The sequence below is a fragment of the Coturnix japonica genome, chromosome 7, assembly GCF_054131305.1.
Source record: "Coturnix japonica strain WE chromosome 7, WE-NBRP24, whole genome shotgun sequence".
Lineage (NCBI taxonomy): Eukaryota > Metazoa > Chordata > Aves > Galliformes > Phasianidae > Coturnix > Coturnix japonica.
The window spans coordinates 2264582-2281934 of record NC_140669.1 but is presented as its reverse complement, the minus strand read 5'-3'; the positions used below and the strand labels follow the sequence as shown (position 1 = coordinate 2281934).

Genomic DNA, 17353 nt, shown 5'->3' with positions numbered 1-17353 from the left:
GGAAGAGTCTGGATGATGAAAACAGCCAAGAGTCAAAATTCCAAACTATGATGAACTTTCATACTTGAAACCGAACGTATAAACAACTAATTATGCACAACAAGAACTCACTCATCTATAAAGCAACATCTGCAAATGACATTTAAAGTTACATTAACAGTTTCAGTAACACGCTTGCCAGATCTGCCCTAAAAATGGTTATTTTGGAGAGAATCACTTAGGTTGAATATGTATAGCACTGACATTTGAGGATAAATAAAGTAAAAGCAATCTAAAAATAATGGTAGAAGCACGAAGAAAAATGATTTATAGGCCAGAGCGGCCTGATGTGAGCAAGCACACCGGAGCAGCCGTGATGCACAGGGGAGGATCCTCACCTGGGGGTGTCACAGCTTCCCACAGAACTGCAGACTGGCATCTGCTCTCTACCAGCCCATCTACACACCACAAGTTCTGCGATGTTTAAGAAGCTCATTTCAAATGACATCTGTGGGAACCGGTCCTGGAGTTGGGATGTCACTTTAGGTGCAGTGGTTAAAGGGCCTGTTGAGCAGCAAGAACTAAGATCTCGTGAAATTTTGCTTATCAGTGCTCCTTTGGCCTGGAATCACACACTCAGGTGAAAATGCCACAACACAACACAACCACTGATGCACAGCAGCCAAACTTATCCAGAGGCCACGGCTACTGCTTGCTTTGTAGAATATCTGAAGTTGGAAGGAACCCCCAAGGGCCAGCAAGTCCAACCCTGGCCCCACACAGCCCCACACGTATCCTATGGCTGATGTTGGTGTTCCAGCACTCCCTGAGCTCTGGCAGCTCGGGGCCATGCTCACTGCCCCCTGGGGCACCCTCTAGAACCGAGTGAAGCAATGCCATCAAAGTTCTTCTTTTTGTTTGTCTCTAGAAGTAGTTTTTTTTAAGCTTTACTGGTACACAAATTGCCTGAAAAATGCAGGTACAGGTGTAAGGAGATAGTGGAGCCTGGAAACAACAGACCCATAGGGTATATACCTACTGCACAGACCACAGCAGGATGTAAAGCGAGCTATGGACAACCCATGCTTACCAGGAGCACACAGAGCAGCCCACTGAACCTGTGGTGTTACAGGAGTCACCATATCTGCTTATTTGTCTACTGAAATACCAGAACTAAGACAAGGCCCTTTTTTTCTTCTGGGCATAACAAGTAGGCACGTGCAATGAAACCTTGATATACAGAACAGCCCACCTGATTCATACCAGACATCATGTCTGCTGCACACCAGCTGTGGACTGCATAGACCTATGTAATGGCAAAGCACCTTTTGTGTGAACAAATTTCCTCACACTTCTGCACTGCAAATGATAATCCTTTGTAAGAAACTATGCAGGTTTCTTTGTCACTAGACATCCTGGGGTTTTGAGACTCCAAAGAAATACAAGAGAACAAATTACATATTTGCATCAGCTGCTGACAGTTATGGAATGTCTACCTGCTATTAAAGACCTCTTCTCAGTTTATTCCACTGATGACTATTCGCTTACAGCAACCTGAAGAAGAGATTATCTCCAAGCAGCACTGTTAGTTACTAAGAAAGCAGAGCTTTCACCTGGTAATAAGGAACTAATTAATAGATTTAACTCAAAGCAACTGTTGACAGCTGATAAAAAACATGTAAGCTTTATAAAGAAGAACAATTACAACAAGTCCTTTTTCAACTGAGATCATCTATTCTTAATACACACACTTATTTTCCTCTGGGTAGTTTTTGAGTCAATATTGTTTGGCCTTCCTCTCCTTCAGTAAATGCAGTGAATATTTTCAGGGTGGCTGTTCCTTTACAAGGGCTCAACAGCAGCTTCTCTAGAGAGTTTAGGGAGAGTTCATCCTTGAAGATGCTGCTAACAACGCCAGCAACTGACCTGATGGAGTGCAGCTCACATGCCATGTTGGATTAGATGACACCCCTTCCAACCATCACTCCATGACTTTCACCAATAAGAGTGTGGATGAGCATCTAGACACCGTCTAGACTTCCCTGAATCAGAATGGCTTATAAAGGAACACCAGTAAACTAACTACTGGATTCAAGAAAAAGAAAGTACGTGGACAAATCTTGGGCAGAAATAATATCAGCTTCCCCAAAATGACAAAGACAACTGGTCAATTGATTAACAGGACCAACTGGAATAAAAACTGTGTTTCTCATAAGGCAATTCAGGATAGAAATATGAAAAAACAGCAGCAATAAAAAACATATGAAAAAAGACAGAAGAGCAAATAACTGTCAGGATTATAAACAAATGTACTGGTTTCTAAGCACCTAAGACTTCTCCAAGAGCCTTATGGCCTGTTTCTTACAGCTGTAGAAAATAGAATTCAAATACAGGTGGGCTCATTACACATACAAAAATACCAAAGAATTTTAAGTCCTGACATCTGGATACAACGATGACAGGAAAAAAACCACACAACAAAAAACACCCTGAACCAAACAACTCCTCTTTTTCATTGATTTTTAACTGAGAGAGGCCCAGTAAATTACAGCAATAACGAGAACTACAAGGGGAAGGCGATTTCTCTTTGACATGCGTATCGGTGACATGGATTCTGTTTGATTCTGCCAATTGAGAATATAAACAAGAAATCCTGGTATGTATTTGATCTTTTATGGTTGTTTAGTGTGAAACTGGAGTATGCTGAGACTCATTAAAGAATTTCATATTGTTAATGTATAAAATGTGGTGTACAAGAGGTTATTTTAATCAGAGAAGAGTGGAATAAGTATAAGATAATAACAAACCGATAATCATTTAGATTAATGTGATATAAACCTGATGTACCCACATTTTGTTAAAACAAACTTTGATCTTTTTCCAGTAAGATTTAATTTGCAGTACGTTTATCTGAACACACTCATTTAATAGTAATTTCAATACATTTCTTTGAGTCTGCTCCAAGATGAAGCAAAAAATTCCATAAGCTGGGAAAATAAATAAAATATTGTAAACCTTGGTTTTAAGGCTTGCATTCCTGTATTTTTTTCCCCCTACATTAGAAATGGGAGGAACCTGTAGAAGTCAGCCCTGCTGAGGCACGTCAGTGATGTTGTACGAAGAACCTTCATAGTTTGTAAGACGGACTGATGTTTTCTACAGATACTGAGTACAGCAACACTGTTTAATTTCCTTTTGAAAGGGAATAAGTAAACCTCAAAATACAGTGGAGATCTGGAATGTAAACTCGGAAGAGACAGCAAAGAAGAGTCACTGAACGTCAGGGTAAAGTTGCATGGCACCACCCAAACTGAGCTGAAGGCCTGTTGCTGGCAGAAGAAAGTCCGGCTCTATCTTATCTGCCATGAATTGTCTGAATGCCTGGTTGTTCCTTTGAACATGACCAGCAAATGGACTTATAAAAAGCCAGTGCTGAGTAAGGAAAAGGCAGTGAGAGAAATTTCTCGTCAGTTTCTGGTGTGACCTAAGAAATCCTCTGGCTAGTTCCATTGTAAAAGGCTCCAATAATAGAGGTATTAAATAAGGTTAAATCTGCTACTGCTCAGCTTTAAAATCCACATGATGATAATAAGTAATAAAGAACTATTCGTGCCTAAAGCAAAATGTATAGTAAGGATATCAAATTTTCAAGACCAAGTAATATTAGATTTGTAATGAACGGAGTATGTGCTACAGGCATGCAAATAGCACAACTCAAGTGGACTCCGTTAATATCAACAGAATGAACGATCCAGCATTTTCAAAAGTCTAAGCCCTTGAACTCTGAGTGTAAGAATTAGCCAAGTCAATAATCCACCACACGTTCTGGCAAAACTACAATGCAAACAAAAACAGCAACCACTTTTGATGACCATACCTGATATAGAGCACTCCACTTTGGTCCACCCGTCGCTGCCAACCAACGGGAACTTGCACTGCTGGTGGCCCTCCTTCCGTGTCCCCTCCGTCACACTCCTTTCCACCATTCATTTTTCTGTTTCTGTTTATGAGTCTTCAAAGATATCAACAGTAAGATGATATCCTTTTACTACATGTCATCATGGCCTCCCAAAGAAGGCCATTCAGCACATCTTTCCCCAAATTGTACAAAGTGCATTGGGAGGCTCCAGCTCAGTTTGAAACCAAGTCCTTAAAAGTGGCCATTTTTGTTAATGAGTCAGTTTCCCATTATAATCCACATTAAATATGCAATGTTTAACTCCTTATATATTCATAAGGACGAACTATATAGATAAAAATTAGTGCTTCCAACTTGGGAAAATCATCATTCACCAATCCTTTGTTACCTGTCAGAAAGGAGAATGGGGAAAAGGAGAATTTCTAGTTCAACAGCATGGTTCCAAGCTTGATGACTAAGATAACTTGTATTTTGTGAAAGCTCGTCTCATTTTTATAAGTTATGACTCAGATCTAATACCTCCAGGTATTATACCCTTTATATGCCACATTCTTTTTGTTTTCTTTTTATCTTCCGTTCATTATCCAAGTTCTCTTCTTGAGTTTCTTTCATGACTTCCTGGCTCCAACAAAACAGCCTGAAAAACACAAACACAGAAAATACATCAGCCCTTTCCTGAAGTCCAGTCCAGTAACTCATGACTATATGTGGATGATTACATGTGGATGCAACTGAACTACATCTTAAAGGCCAAGACAATGCAACTTCTATTAAATAGTTAAAGCACAGTCTGGGTGAATTAAGGGATATATCATTTAACAGAGGAGTTTCACATATGCTTCTATTAAAAATTATCAACAGATGACTAGCTCTATTAATGCCCTTTAAAAACTGTTTATAAAATGGAACAAATTTAATGCAGAGGAATCTGCTTCTAAGATTGATAATATCAATAAGAATGGAAAAAATGTTACATTTAGATTAGATTAAAATAACAACTTCATTAGAAAAAAAAAACAAAAAACAACCCAACAAACACTTATATAACAAACAGGAAAAAGTCAGCAATTATGATTTTCCTAACCCAAATCTAGCTTTGGAATCTTCATGTTCTTCTGTGTTGATCTCCGTATTCCTATGAAAAAATCCGAGTATCATAAATAGTAACTTCCCCCCATGTTATTATGCTGTAGGAAAAGATTTTCATTAATGTATTTCAGGATTAAACAGTGTGCTGTTCTTCAAGAAGTTTTCCAAGTAGATCTGACTTCGCTTTCAAGACTGGAAGATTTATTAAGGTGAGACAAACATGGAATATTTAAAGTAAATAGTACATATAAGAAATCAATAGAACATAAAAGAAAATGGCACTGATGACTATTGTAGTAATGACATTAATGGGTTTTATTTGGAATTGATTGTCAGTTCTGCCCTACTCCTAATACCGGTGTTACGCTAACATTTAAAAACATAGTACATGTTACTATAGATCTGAAAGATTTTTAGTAAGAAGAGGCATTTTGAGATAGAAGTGGAACATTAAGTCCATTAAGGATCCTACATTTCTGCAACAGCAGTACAAACAAACAACACATTACATCTTCATTTACCAGGAACAGCAGCCTTCCCCCCAGACCAGCAGAAGAAAGCTACAGAGACAGACAGTCCTCAATATTAGTCTCAGCACACTGACACAGTACGTTCAGACGTGCTACTTATAAATGTACATTTCAGAATGCTAAATAAAAAAGAAGAATGTTTTCAAAACCAATATGGACTGGGAAGGAGCCAGCTGCACACACCCCCTGGATAAGGGCTGAAATCTGAAGATTAAAGATTAAGAAGGTAACAGATGACATTTCATCAAAAGCAAGGCAGAATTTAGCTTTCAGCATTATTGCTGAATGGTGTCTTGGCAGATCTGTTACAGGTCTCATTAAAGGCTAAAATAGGTAAATAATTGCCCTGTTTTTCTATTGAGAATTAACTTTCTGTAATACAGTAAAATCGGGCTCAGAAAATACGTATATAACACACTGGAAGCACATATCACAGACAGGGTTGCTAATCTCTTTGCGCCGTCTTACTGTGGCTCATGTTGCTATTTAGGGCAATTACACTGGATCCATTACGAGAAAAAAAGCCATCACTTTCTTTTTTGCTCAAACAGCAAGAGACACTTTGAAGTAACCTTATATTTCTACTGGTTCTGCAGTGCCCCGCATTAGCTAACATCCCATTCCATCGCCACCACAATACTTATCAGATAAACCACTTTTCTGTACTGCACATAGCTTGAAACAGTACCGAAAGAAGCAGAAGAATTCATGCAGCTGCCTCTTGTGGGGAGAATGCTCAAACATTTTAACTCGGTAGAATGGACTGGAATACAATGGCTGCTTCAGTCGTATACCTTCCATCCGAACTCACTATTTGCTTTACTTTTTCCTGAGAAATACTAGAGGCTAAAAATTGTAAACTGACACAAAAACTTGAGCAACACGCAATATAAAACTGAATCAGAACAATTGTGCGTTATCCATTCTTCTCCAGGTACAAAAATGCTTCAAACAACACACTCATCCTAAGGAGAAAACAGAGAACACTGCTATTCACATTACAGGGTCTGACCTTCTAACTTGCCATTTACCACGTGCATATGCAGCTGGGGCTCTGTGAGGACAAACCAGTGCTCCTGTGTGCAATGACTTGTAGAAAAGAAGTCTAGGGCTGTCTGGAAGCTCCGTGCAAATACACAGCTCACCAGTGAGCAATGAGAATGGATTTATGCATTTATATGAAAACACCTATAGAAGTGAGATGGCTTCACAGCTCTGAATGGATTGCCACAAACTGCAGGCAATAAAGCAGCAAACATGCTTTGAAAGTAATGCCTCCTATTTATTTCCATGGAAATGGCAACGGGTAAAAGGAGCACAATAACACTATTGGATGGAGCAAATTCTCAGCTACAAAACACTATTTCTCAGCACAGTCACCACCGTCAGCTCTGTGTTTTCACCACTGATGAACAGGAATGTGCACGTTGTGCTTGTAAAAATCGGCAGCAGTAGAGTTAATCCTCCCCACATCTGATTTAAAAAGGCACCCTCTGCATTTTCCCCGTACCTGGTTATCAGTCAAACAAAGAAAACAGAGCTAAGGAAGATAGCAGTGAAAAAGAGGTTAAGACTCACTTAATACAGTCTGAGTCTGGCTCTTTTTCCCCCCTAACACTGACACAGGCTGGATTTATAAAACGTCTCACATGCTAAGAGCCAAGACAAGAAGCTGCAGTATAAGAGGACAATCAGAGGGAAGTGGAAGTGCTCTATGGGATTTGCAAAGTCCTGTCACTGAAAACAGCCATGATAATCCCAGCGGGGATCAGCGTGGCCAGCCACGCTCTGACAATCAGAGCATCCCTTTGACAACTCAGCCCCTTACGCTTCTGACCAGACCAGAGTCTTCCAACTCAACTGCTGAGAAGCAGTCTCCTTTGACGCACCTTTTTGCTTTTCAGTATCTAAGTATTCTAACCAAAGTACTTCAGATTGGTTTAGAAAGTATTTGGATTTTGGAGCAGATTCAAAATGTTTTGGACATTCTACCCAAAGGGCTGATTTTCATCAGCCCGTGTAATAAATACCTCTTCTCTGTAATCTCATAATAACTCCAGACAACTCATGTTATCTTACCACGAGGAACACAACTTTCCACATCTAAATCAATTAATCCTTTTTTCTGTGCGCCAAGACATGCCTTTCACATTTGTTTGCAGTCCACTTTCATTATAATATGCTTAAAAATATTTCACTGGAGAACTATGTAAAATGACACCAAATTGTTTCCTCAATCCAATCCCTCAAATATCTCCCCCCACGAAAAATTTCCCCTTAACTTCCACATACTGAAAGTATGTTTTCCATTTTTAATGCATCTGTCTCACTTTTGAATGCTGCATTTTGGAAGCCTCATTGCACACTCAGCTGAAAATGTTTAACAGTTTTTTAGGCAATACAGAAAACTTGGTACAAGGTTAAAGAAAATTAAATTAGATACTAATAGTCTGGATTCAGATCCATCACATATGATATGAATACCAATACAACCTTTCCTTTATTAATAAGTGGATATAAAACCAGTAAATCACATTTTGACAGTCTAATACTGCAAAGATGCTCTACAAGTTTTTTCTTAAATGACCCTTTAAATAAGCTTAGCAGCTCCAGGTATTACAGGGAAAGGCTACTTGCAGGTCCCTGAGAAATGGCTGCCTCTGGGTGCTTCCTTATGGGATGACGACAGATTTTGGGCATCAAGTTTTGCAGACACTCCGAATACCCACAAAACAAAATCATTATAAATACAAATACTGATCTCACTTCTATCGCAGCAAAACCTACATTCAGAAATGGAAACACTCTCAGATCACAGTCTTGGATGTTAAGAACTAACAGGAATCTTTGGCTTCTTCCAACGCATTGTTTTCAAGCTACAGAGAGTTAAAATAAGGTTTTATTTAGTTATCATTTGCTAATTGTTATTTGTCTATCAAAGGAGTTAGCTAGGATTCTCCTGTGTCATCTAATTAGAAATGTCTCTTTGCTTTTTGGGAATGTTTTTACATTTTGAAAAGAAGCTTTCTCTCACTAATTAGAATTGAATACTTTATGAAGCTTGACTTTTTATGTGAGTGACTCAACAATCTACTACAGCCTCCCCAATGAATAAAGGAGATCCTTTTTCCTTCAAACTTATCTTTCTGTATTGGCATCTAGCACTACAACACTGCTGTATATATGATATATTCTGTCTTCTGGCTTGAGAAAGACATCATCTTCTTACGTGTAAATACAGAGCTCCATTGCAACAACCAGAAAATCGTTCCAAGCAGCATAACCTTATTAAAATTATGCATTTTAAAAGTGTCCTAGTGCCGAATCAGTTTATACCATCCAACACATTTGGTGCAACAGTATTCCGAGCTTTAGAAAGGATAGTTTCATTATATATAAGTCTTATGTAATCCTAATTTATTGCTGCAATTTTTTTAGTATTGTAAGACCCCAACAATTTAAGCACCCTAAAGAGGACGGCTATTTGGGTGAATTTGCTATTAATTAGCAAATAAATTCCACAGCCCAGGCCGCTGCACTCATCTCTGCATCCTCAGTTAATGAGCTGGCCATGTCCCAGCTAGGGCAGACTTGCTGATCTGCATGCAGAAGGACACAACCCCACTGCATGTGGTTGCTTTTACTGCCAGGCTGGATGATCAAAGCAGTCCTTTCAGGCCTGCTATCTAGGAATCTACAGCAATAAAACAATCTTTAGCTGTACCGTAGCTAGATGGGGAAAAGAGCCTGACTTACATTCACGGATTCCAGCTGTCACTAAGAGCATATGATACAAACCTCTTCCTTTTGCACCAGCTTGCTGTTAACTAATCACAAGCTGTAATCCTTGCACAGGTATCCTTCCTGTCCATGCTTATAGGACAGGTAAAATGCAGCTGATTGAGCTGTGACACATCCTCCATTGCTGAGGTTTAACTGTCTTATCACAGCGACTGAGGTTTTCAGTTCCAGTGAAAGCAGTGGAAAAGCACATCCTTTGCAACAACAGTCGACTACCTTTGAAAGCACACGTGTGCATGGACAGAAACATACAGCATCTCTGAAAGCATTTTGGTGAAAACCAAAACCGAGCTACATAAAAACCATATATTTTTCTTTTTAAACCTCAACTCTGTCTGCTCAGTAACAGCGATCACTTGGTAGAGACCAAAGATACAGCAGTCAGTGCGCTTTCAGGCCTTCCACCACATTAATTTCTTTCTTTGCAAGCAAAATAGGTCAAAACTGTGCACGTGACAGGCCTTCTTATGAGCAAAAATAATGTAAACATTCAGATTTTTCTATTTTTAAATTCGAAACTAATACTGGGTATGAATGTAGGCTACAGAAGAGCCCAGTTATCCTGTAAAGAAGAATATTATGCCACCACTATCAACAACATCTTTCTTAGGGCATGCAATGAAACAGAATATTGCCAACTTACATGCTAATATTGGAAATTAAAGAAATATTACAGCATTCCATTTGGTCAGTCCAAAGAGGAACTAATGAAAAGCATGTCTATCTTCAGCAAGTACAACTCCAAAGAAATGAATCCAGGCTCAATGTTTGCTTAGTTTTTTAGTTTTGCTTTGATTTTTAATGGCCAAAAGTCATCGGTGCATTTATTTTTCAGTGGTGATGTGTCAATGTGCAAAGTTCCATCAACCCTATGCAAACTGGTTACTTATGATATTCTGAAACAAGGCAGCAAATAAGGTATAACATAAAAGAGGAGGGGTGTTCCTAAGGAGGACTTTAAAGGACTCAGCCTTCTGGAATGTAAAGAGAAATTACACTGTCCCACACACTCAATGTATCAGCTTTGTAGCTGTGAAGGTCATTTTGGATTTTTTAGGCCTTGCTGGATAAGAAAATCTGCCTCCAAAATCTATTTTGCTGCAGAAAAGTCAGAATTTTGATTTTGTCAATGAAATTATTTACCATTTTTTTGCATGATTTTGGAACAAAGCTTTAAGTTAAGGTATTCATTCTCTGTGGCTCCACGTATTGTTCATGGTTGTAACTAAGGCATTTTTCTACAGTGGCTGGCATCCTGCTGGCTCCCTATGAAACCACCAAGGTAAGAAGACACAAGAAGCTAAATGGACATTTCACATAACAGACCTGAAGCAAAGCAAAAAAGACGATCGCAAAATGTGCCTACAAGACCTACAAGGTCAGACCTCCCAAGACCAACTGCCACAACAAAGCTGGATACTAAAATAGAGCAGCCTGCTTTGCCACTGCAGCAACAGATTCACAATGATTGCTGTGGGGGTTTACAACTGTCAGAAAAAACGATGAGGGGTTTATAACCAATAAACTCAAAGCACTAATGGCACACGCTGATTATTATCCAGTGATGGAGCTACAGGGACTGCAGAGTTCCTGGCCAAAGTTAAAATTACTTTAAAAGGAGATTGGAGGACACCATCAAAGAATATATTTGTTCTTTTAATACCTATGTTTCAGAATTAAACACAATCTGGAGTTATTAAATATAATTCAGTCACAGTTTTCATAATGGAGAGTATATGAGCTTCAGGACCATCTGAGACAGAACGTTCTTAGGTTATCTGATAAATAAATTAAGAAAATAAATAGGTAATAACTACTGTAAATGTTTAGTCCTTGTTAACAGCTTTGCTGTATGTTATTGACTGGTTGCTACCAAAAGAGTTATCTGCGGAAAAAAGAGTTAATTTTATAACAAGAGAATATTTAAAAGTAGCCATTTGAAAACTGGAACATGAGAATTCAATTTGATTCTATATATATAGTAAAATATATATATATGGAAGTATAATTTGTCTGGAAACACAGTGAAAGGCTTTGATCTTCAGTTGTAACAACTACTCAGATTAGCTTCAATCTCCATTAACTGTGCAATGTGATGTGGAAAAAGAAAGAAAGAAATGGCGAGAATGAAAATCTCATTCCCATATTGTAAATGCGGAGGCCAAATAAACTGGATAAACTTCCCTTGTTTGGCACCTGAAGTTCAGGATGCAGCAATATTTAAATCACCTGAATAATTCAGACTGAATTTCTGCACAAGAGAATGTCAGAAACGTAGCAGGATTGCAAATTAAACCTGTAAATTAGGCTTTCTGTGCCAAAGTCATAGGTCTGCACTATTTTTAGACACATGGAACTTTTTATCCAAATACCATTTTCTGAATTGTTTACTGAATTATGCATTTCTACTCAGTGATTTCCCACATGAAAAAAAACCTCTAAAGATAATTAAAAGTATCGAGTATAAATGCAATAGAGTTTGGAAGTGCAGGTTGCCTCTCTGAAATTTGCTGTGCTACAAACCCATGCCATAGATGCATGGATCTCCCTAATGTATTATTACTCACTGCCTTCCAATGATACACTAACTGAAAGGGTCAGCATGCTGAGAATTTGCCCCCACTGTTTTATTTATGAGACAGACAGCATTAAGAGACTTCCTCTGTTTTCTGAAAGAGCACTCAGAAGTTTAAGAATATTTACCAAAAAAACAAGTGGGTGATTTTACTCCTTTCTGGTGCTTTTACTCCACAAAAGCTGTGACAAATGTTTCTCTATTGATATACAAGAGGGCCGCTAATTGTAGGTTGAATCATTTTAAAGTGAAATCTCTATGAAGATTTGTATACATGATCTTTCCTTATTGAGCTCCTTCCTCTCACATACACTGATCTGAGTCACCTGTTTCAGGAATATACCTCTGAACTGAAAAATTCTCTTCTTTACCTTCATACTAAAACTTTCTATCTGGTTTGTTCTCTAAAAAATATGAGGCAAATAATGTAAGCTTTAAGTGTGTTTTTAGTATATTCGTATACTGCAGGACACCAGATTAAAAAAAAAAAAAAGGGAAAAAAAAGAGCCTGACCTTTTTCCTCGTTAAGCATTAGATTTAAGGTGGAAATTATCATCACGTTCAGTCCAAGCTGAAAAACAAAGATCCAGTTGAAAGAAAAAATAAGCAATAGTAAGCAATACGGTCCTCCTAGGATGCTACAGTTTCAACGTTAAGTGATTCTTAATTATTCCTTCATACTTATGAACATCTAAATGGAGAGGCTTCTTTGAATATTGTTTTTCCTCTGAAACAAATACCTGCTTCCACTTCATGTTTTGCTCACAGTTCACTTCCAAAAAGCAAAGATAATCAGTATTTAAAAAAAGGTAATGCACAACGTTCTATTAATGTTTATTCTGTAAAGAATGCATGACCGTCCTCATCTGTACACATGCTGTTAGTTTTGGGGAAGATTTTGTGCTTCTTAAGTCAAAAACCTCCTTCCCTTCTTCCTGCCCCAGGGAGAGGTTAGAAGGACATCAACCCCTCCCTGCCCTGGCCAGGCTGCTTCCTTAGGGATCCTGACTCATCAGCTCACCATCCCTGTGCCTGGAGATTCACAGTTAAGAATGGCAAGGTACATTTAGCCCAATAGGATGAGCAAAGTACATAAATGTTAATGTCCGAATATCTTTTGGTTGAAATTTTACCTAGCAATTTTCAGACATATTCATACTGACACCTTACTAAGCACAAATTATACTCTCCCATTAACTGTGAAGATTACAGTCTGGCTCTTAGAAAATGAAATGTTTACTTCCATGATACTAAAAAGCATTCTGTTCTCCATCGCAGTACGCAGGTTGGGAAACTCTCTTTGGAAGTATTTTTGTCATTCACACCATCCCAAACTTCAAATTTTGAAATTAGGATTTAAAACTTTATGTTTAGGATTAAAGATTTTAAATACTTCTAAATAAATTCTCCCCATATGTTTGCAAAAGTCCTATTTTAGGAAAAGAAGTATGAGTAACTTCAGACTCAGAGACGGGGAATGTGGAGTTTTCATGTTAGCAACCTAAGCCAAAAGTCCAGGCACTGTCACTAAGTGCCCAAAGCACCGCTCTGCACAACAGACTTGGAGACTTCCAGAAGCCAATTCTTTTGCCACTGCTTCTTTCTTTTCAGCTGTCCCCTCCATGGAAACTTGACAAGGGTAGAATGTTGTTAACGTGGACTTCTACCAACAAAAGCCAATATAGTGTGCCTACAAAAAAGGATACTTAGGCTATCAAACGAACTTTACCTAAAAGGATTTTTGTATTTTTAAGCGCCTTCTTCCTCCTTCCACAAAAATGTTGGGTATGTTTTAGGACCTGAAAAGGACCTCAAAGACTTCCTGGGGAGCATGATTACTCATGCTGGGCCCCAACTACTCTGAAAGCCTTGTATTGCATCTCGTTATGACAGCATTAGGTTTAACACAGAGCTCTGCCAGCAATCCATAGCTTTGCTCATTTGGTGCACCACAAAACATGATTTTACTACACATGCAATAAACTGCACAAACCCTAAGCCAGACATAAAAAGGTTTGGGTCTTCTCAGGAGGAACCGAACAAAAGGGTGAATCACATTCAAGCTCGACAAAAGTATTGCACCAGCTCATCAAAGCAGAGCAAACAAAAATGAGGGCAAAGGACCACAGGCAGCCAAAATTTAAAACCACGTGTCCCTATAGGGAGGCATGACACCCAAGAGTTTAAGAACTTATCATAAAAGAGAAGAATGTAGAAAAGGCACTATTTCATCCCAAACAGAGGAAAATATACTATTCCAGATCCTCATTCAAGACTGAAACAGACCTTTATTCTAGGCAATATTACGAGTCCCAGGAAATGCAGAAGGTATGTACCTAACAGGTATTAAGCATCCTCCAGAAAGTGAGCTACTGGAAAGCACGCCAACAAAGAATCACACAGTCAGCTCTAGTTTAAAACTTCATTAAAAGGAATTCCTTCAGTAACACAAACAGCCCCACAAATAAAGCCATCAGTGCCATCAACTCTGGATTCTTGGCAGGAAGATCTACAAAATGTGATTTTCAACCTACAGGTATCTCTCCATCTAAAAAAAAATGTGTTTAGTCCATACGTTACACTTTGGTACACTATTCAATGGAAGCATGAATTTAAGGCAATGAAAGGCAAACTTCCCAGTGTCGCTGAACCTGAATTTCTCAAGTTCATTTTAAAAGTGGACTTTCCAGGGCACTCAAAGCATTTTATTTACCAAAAAAAAGTTACTTATTCCTCTTACAACTGCTCTAAGGAAATCCCGTGAATATCAGATACCTTAAAACTATTTACCTTAAAGAAGATTATTAGTAACAGAAAAAGTTCTATATGTTGGACGGTTTTCTCTTAATCCTTGGTGCAATGTAAACCTGCCTTTTTTTCCTTTCTCTTTTCTCTTTCAAATCTGTAGAGCCACCACCACCAATGCTTTTGATAGAATTCTTATCTTTTTAAGGTTTCATGTCCATCGTGCAGTGTTCTCTTTTTTTCCCCACAACAAACAAACCTCGTTCTTCCTGCTGCTCCTTAACAGTACTGCTTTTTAAATCCGCCACTAGTTTGTTGCTGCACTTTGTTGTTTTCTTCTTCCTAATAACCAGTTTCCATCATAAGAGACCAGGACCAGAACAGCAAAGTATATGCTCAGGTCTCACTGACAGTGAATATTTGCAGAGTCTCACAAAAGACACTGATGCTTGTTAAAAACCTTCAGCACTTGAGAAATGAGTATTTGTGATCTTTGTTTTTTTCAAGCACCTCAATCATCTCCCTCTTATACAGGGGACATGCAACAAACTCGGATGCAACATGGAAAATTCTGAATAAACATATGGAAAAATGAACTTTCATATTGAAGACGACTCAATAAACTGCTGGCTTTGGTACAGAGCAGCTGTGGGTTTCAAACCTTGGAGAAGTGTGAGCCTGAAGTTAACAAAACTCTGGACAATCTTTTCAGAGCTGCATCAGATGATCTCGGTAGCAGAAAGTCGAACTGGGGCTCAGTACCTAGTGATGTATCCTAGGAAATAGCCCCAGAAAGCTGCACATCTGCTTTCAGGAATTTACAGTATTAAGCACATAAGCCAGAAAAACAAATATTTCTGAATCTAGCCACAATGTTATATTCCATAGGTACAATTTACAAATACATGGAAAATAGATATGAATAGGTCCTCCAAATTTTCCCAAAATCTGATCAAAGAAGACTGGTTTTCTTTTACGTCTCTCAACTGAAAGGAATAGCTAAAAAACAGATTCAAAATGAGGTCTGGTCATCAAGTATTCTGTGGGAATACTGTATGCATCGGTTCAGAGGTGATCAGACAGAATTCTATATTTTCTCTGAAGAAGAAACCACTGATAAGAATGAAAATGTACCGGAGTGTTTAAGAATCTTATTTTGAAGCTATAGATATAGTACAGATACTACACTGACTCATTAAGATGACCAAACAATCTGTTGTAGATTAACATAATTTTATTTAAAAAGAAAAACGTACATATTTCTTCAAGTGGGGCACTTCAGATTAGGGATCTCTTCAGTCTTTTCTGGAGGGATTTAAAAAAGCTTTGGAGAAATCTTAAAGCTATGGAATTAGCCTGGTATTTATAGCTCAGTTTCCTACTGTGTTCTTTGAGCTTCTAGGACATTTTTTTTCTCCATCTGCTGGTTGTTGACATGATATAACCTTATATTTTGACTATGAAAATGTATAAGAGCAAGTGCTTTGCATTTTACTGTGAAGTTCTGCCTTCATCTCAGGGCAAGGCAGCTATGCTCTGCCACCACTGTATCAGGTAGATCAAGAACAGTGCCGTATATTTTCTGATGCAGACAAATGGAGTTCTATTGTTTAATTATATCAAAATACATTACTACCAATCATGACTAATACTCCGTATGAATCACGCTGCCACAAAATGATACTTTTCATGCCATTAAGATACTGTACATGGTATGCTGCTTCAAGAAAACCTGTTAAATCTAGGTCAAGAATGCTTTCTTCTTTGTTCTGTTATCAGAAAGGTCCATGGATCATTACAATGTCCATCTCATATATATATATGAATTACCAAATTGCTTACTTTTCTACTTTACCACCATGAAACGTCGAAGAAATCCTTGTTCTGGTTATTTTTCTTTCTTTTATCATTAGCTGAAATCTTTTGTATTATGTTGCTTGAAATGCATATTAGAACGATCCTTACCACCACAGAATAAAACTACCAAAATAAAATAAAAGTTTCCCAGCTTAAGAAATGCACTGATTTACTTCTGAATACTCACCTACATTAATCGTCATGGTCTTGCTTCTAGTTACCTTGGGGATATTTAGTCTTCTTAGAATTTTTGATGCACTTGGAGATTTGCTTTAGATATTCTCCTGTTGAGATCTCGATAATGGGCTATGTCCATTGAGGCTGGCTCCTTGTCTTACCGCACCCCTCATGTGAGGAACTCTTGCACACCAGGTTACATCTATTGAGACAGTAGAATTATTTAAACTAAAATGCAAATGCCAATGAATCTGTAGCAGAAACTGAGATAATATTTACTGTTATGGAAGGCAAGGATGGCTCTGACTGGAACTGATAAGAGAAAGATAGCTGTCAACAAATTACTATGGCTCACTGTCCACAGGAATGGGCAGATTTCTAGAAAAATTAAGTTAAGCTTTTTATAATGATAGAACTAGTATCAAATTTATCATTCAAAGCTCATGTCTTCAGACAACTGTAGCAGTCCTGACACATGCTAATAGCCTCTAACTTGCAAGGCTAGAAGTTGGGCTTTAGAGTGTTCAGTACCACAGCTAACACTATATGTCAAATACTTATACCAATACAGCAGCAGTTTCTCTCCTTTAAAACTAAACAACCTTAGCTAAGTAAAAGGCCCTAACAGTACTGCTTATGAGCTATTGCAGAGGTACACAGACACTGTAAGAGCTCGTGCAT

General features: G+C 38.2%; 1 protein-coding gene across 21 annotated transcripts in view; it reads right to left on the bottom strand.

Moving 5' to 3' along the window:
• Positions 1 to 17353, bottom strand: part of MBD5 (methyl-CpG binding domain protein 5) — a 122120-nt gene that overhangs the window by 36206 nt on the left and 68561 nt on the right. For 13 of the 21 annotated variants that reach the window (XR_014948169.1, XM_085552914.1, XM_085552923.1 and 10 more), the window contains exons 4-6: positions 16683 to 16874; positions 4287 to 4535; positions 3857 to 3991 (exon numbers count right to left, since the gene is read on the bottom strand). Coding sequence is in view for 20 of the 21 variants with exons in the window: in XM_085552914.1 (XP_085409040.1) it covers positions 3857 to 3969 (113 nt within the window). In the remaining variant the exon portion in view is untranslated. Of the gene's footprint in view, positions 1 to 3856; positions 4536 to 12406; positions 12465 to 16682; positions 16875 to 17353 lie in introns of all 21 variants that reach the window. The other 8 variants (XM_085552927.1, XM_085552916.1, XM_015869253.3 and 5 more) reach the window with 6 other exon arrangements.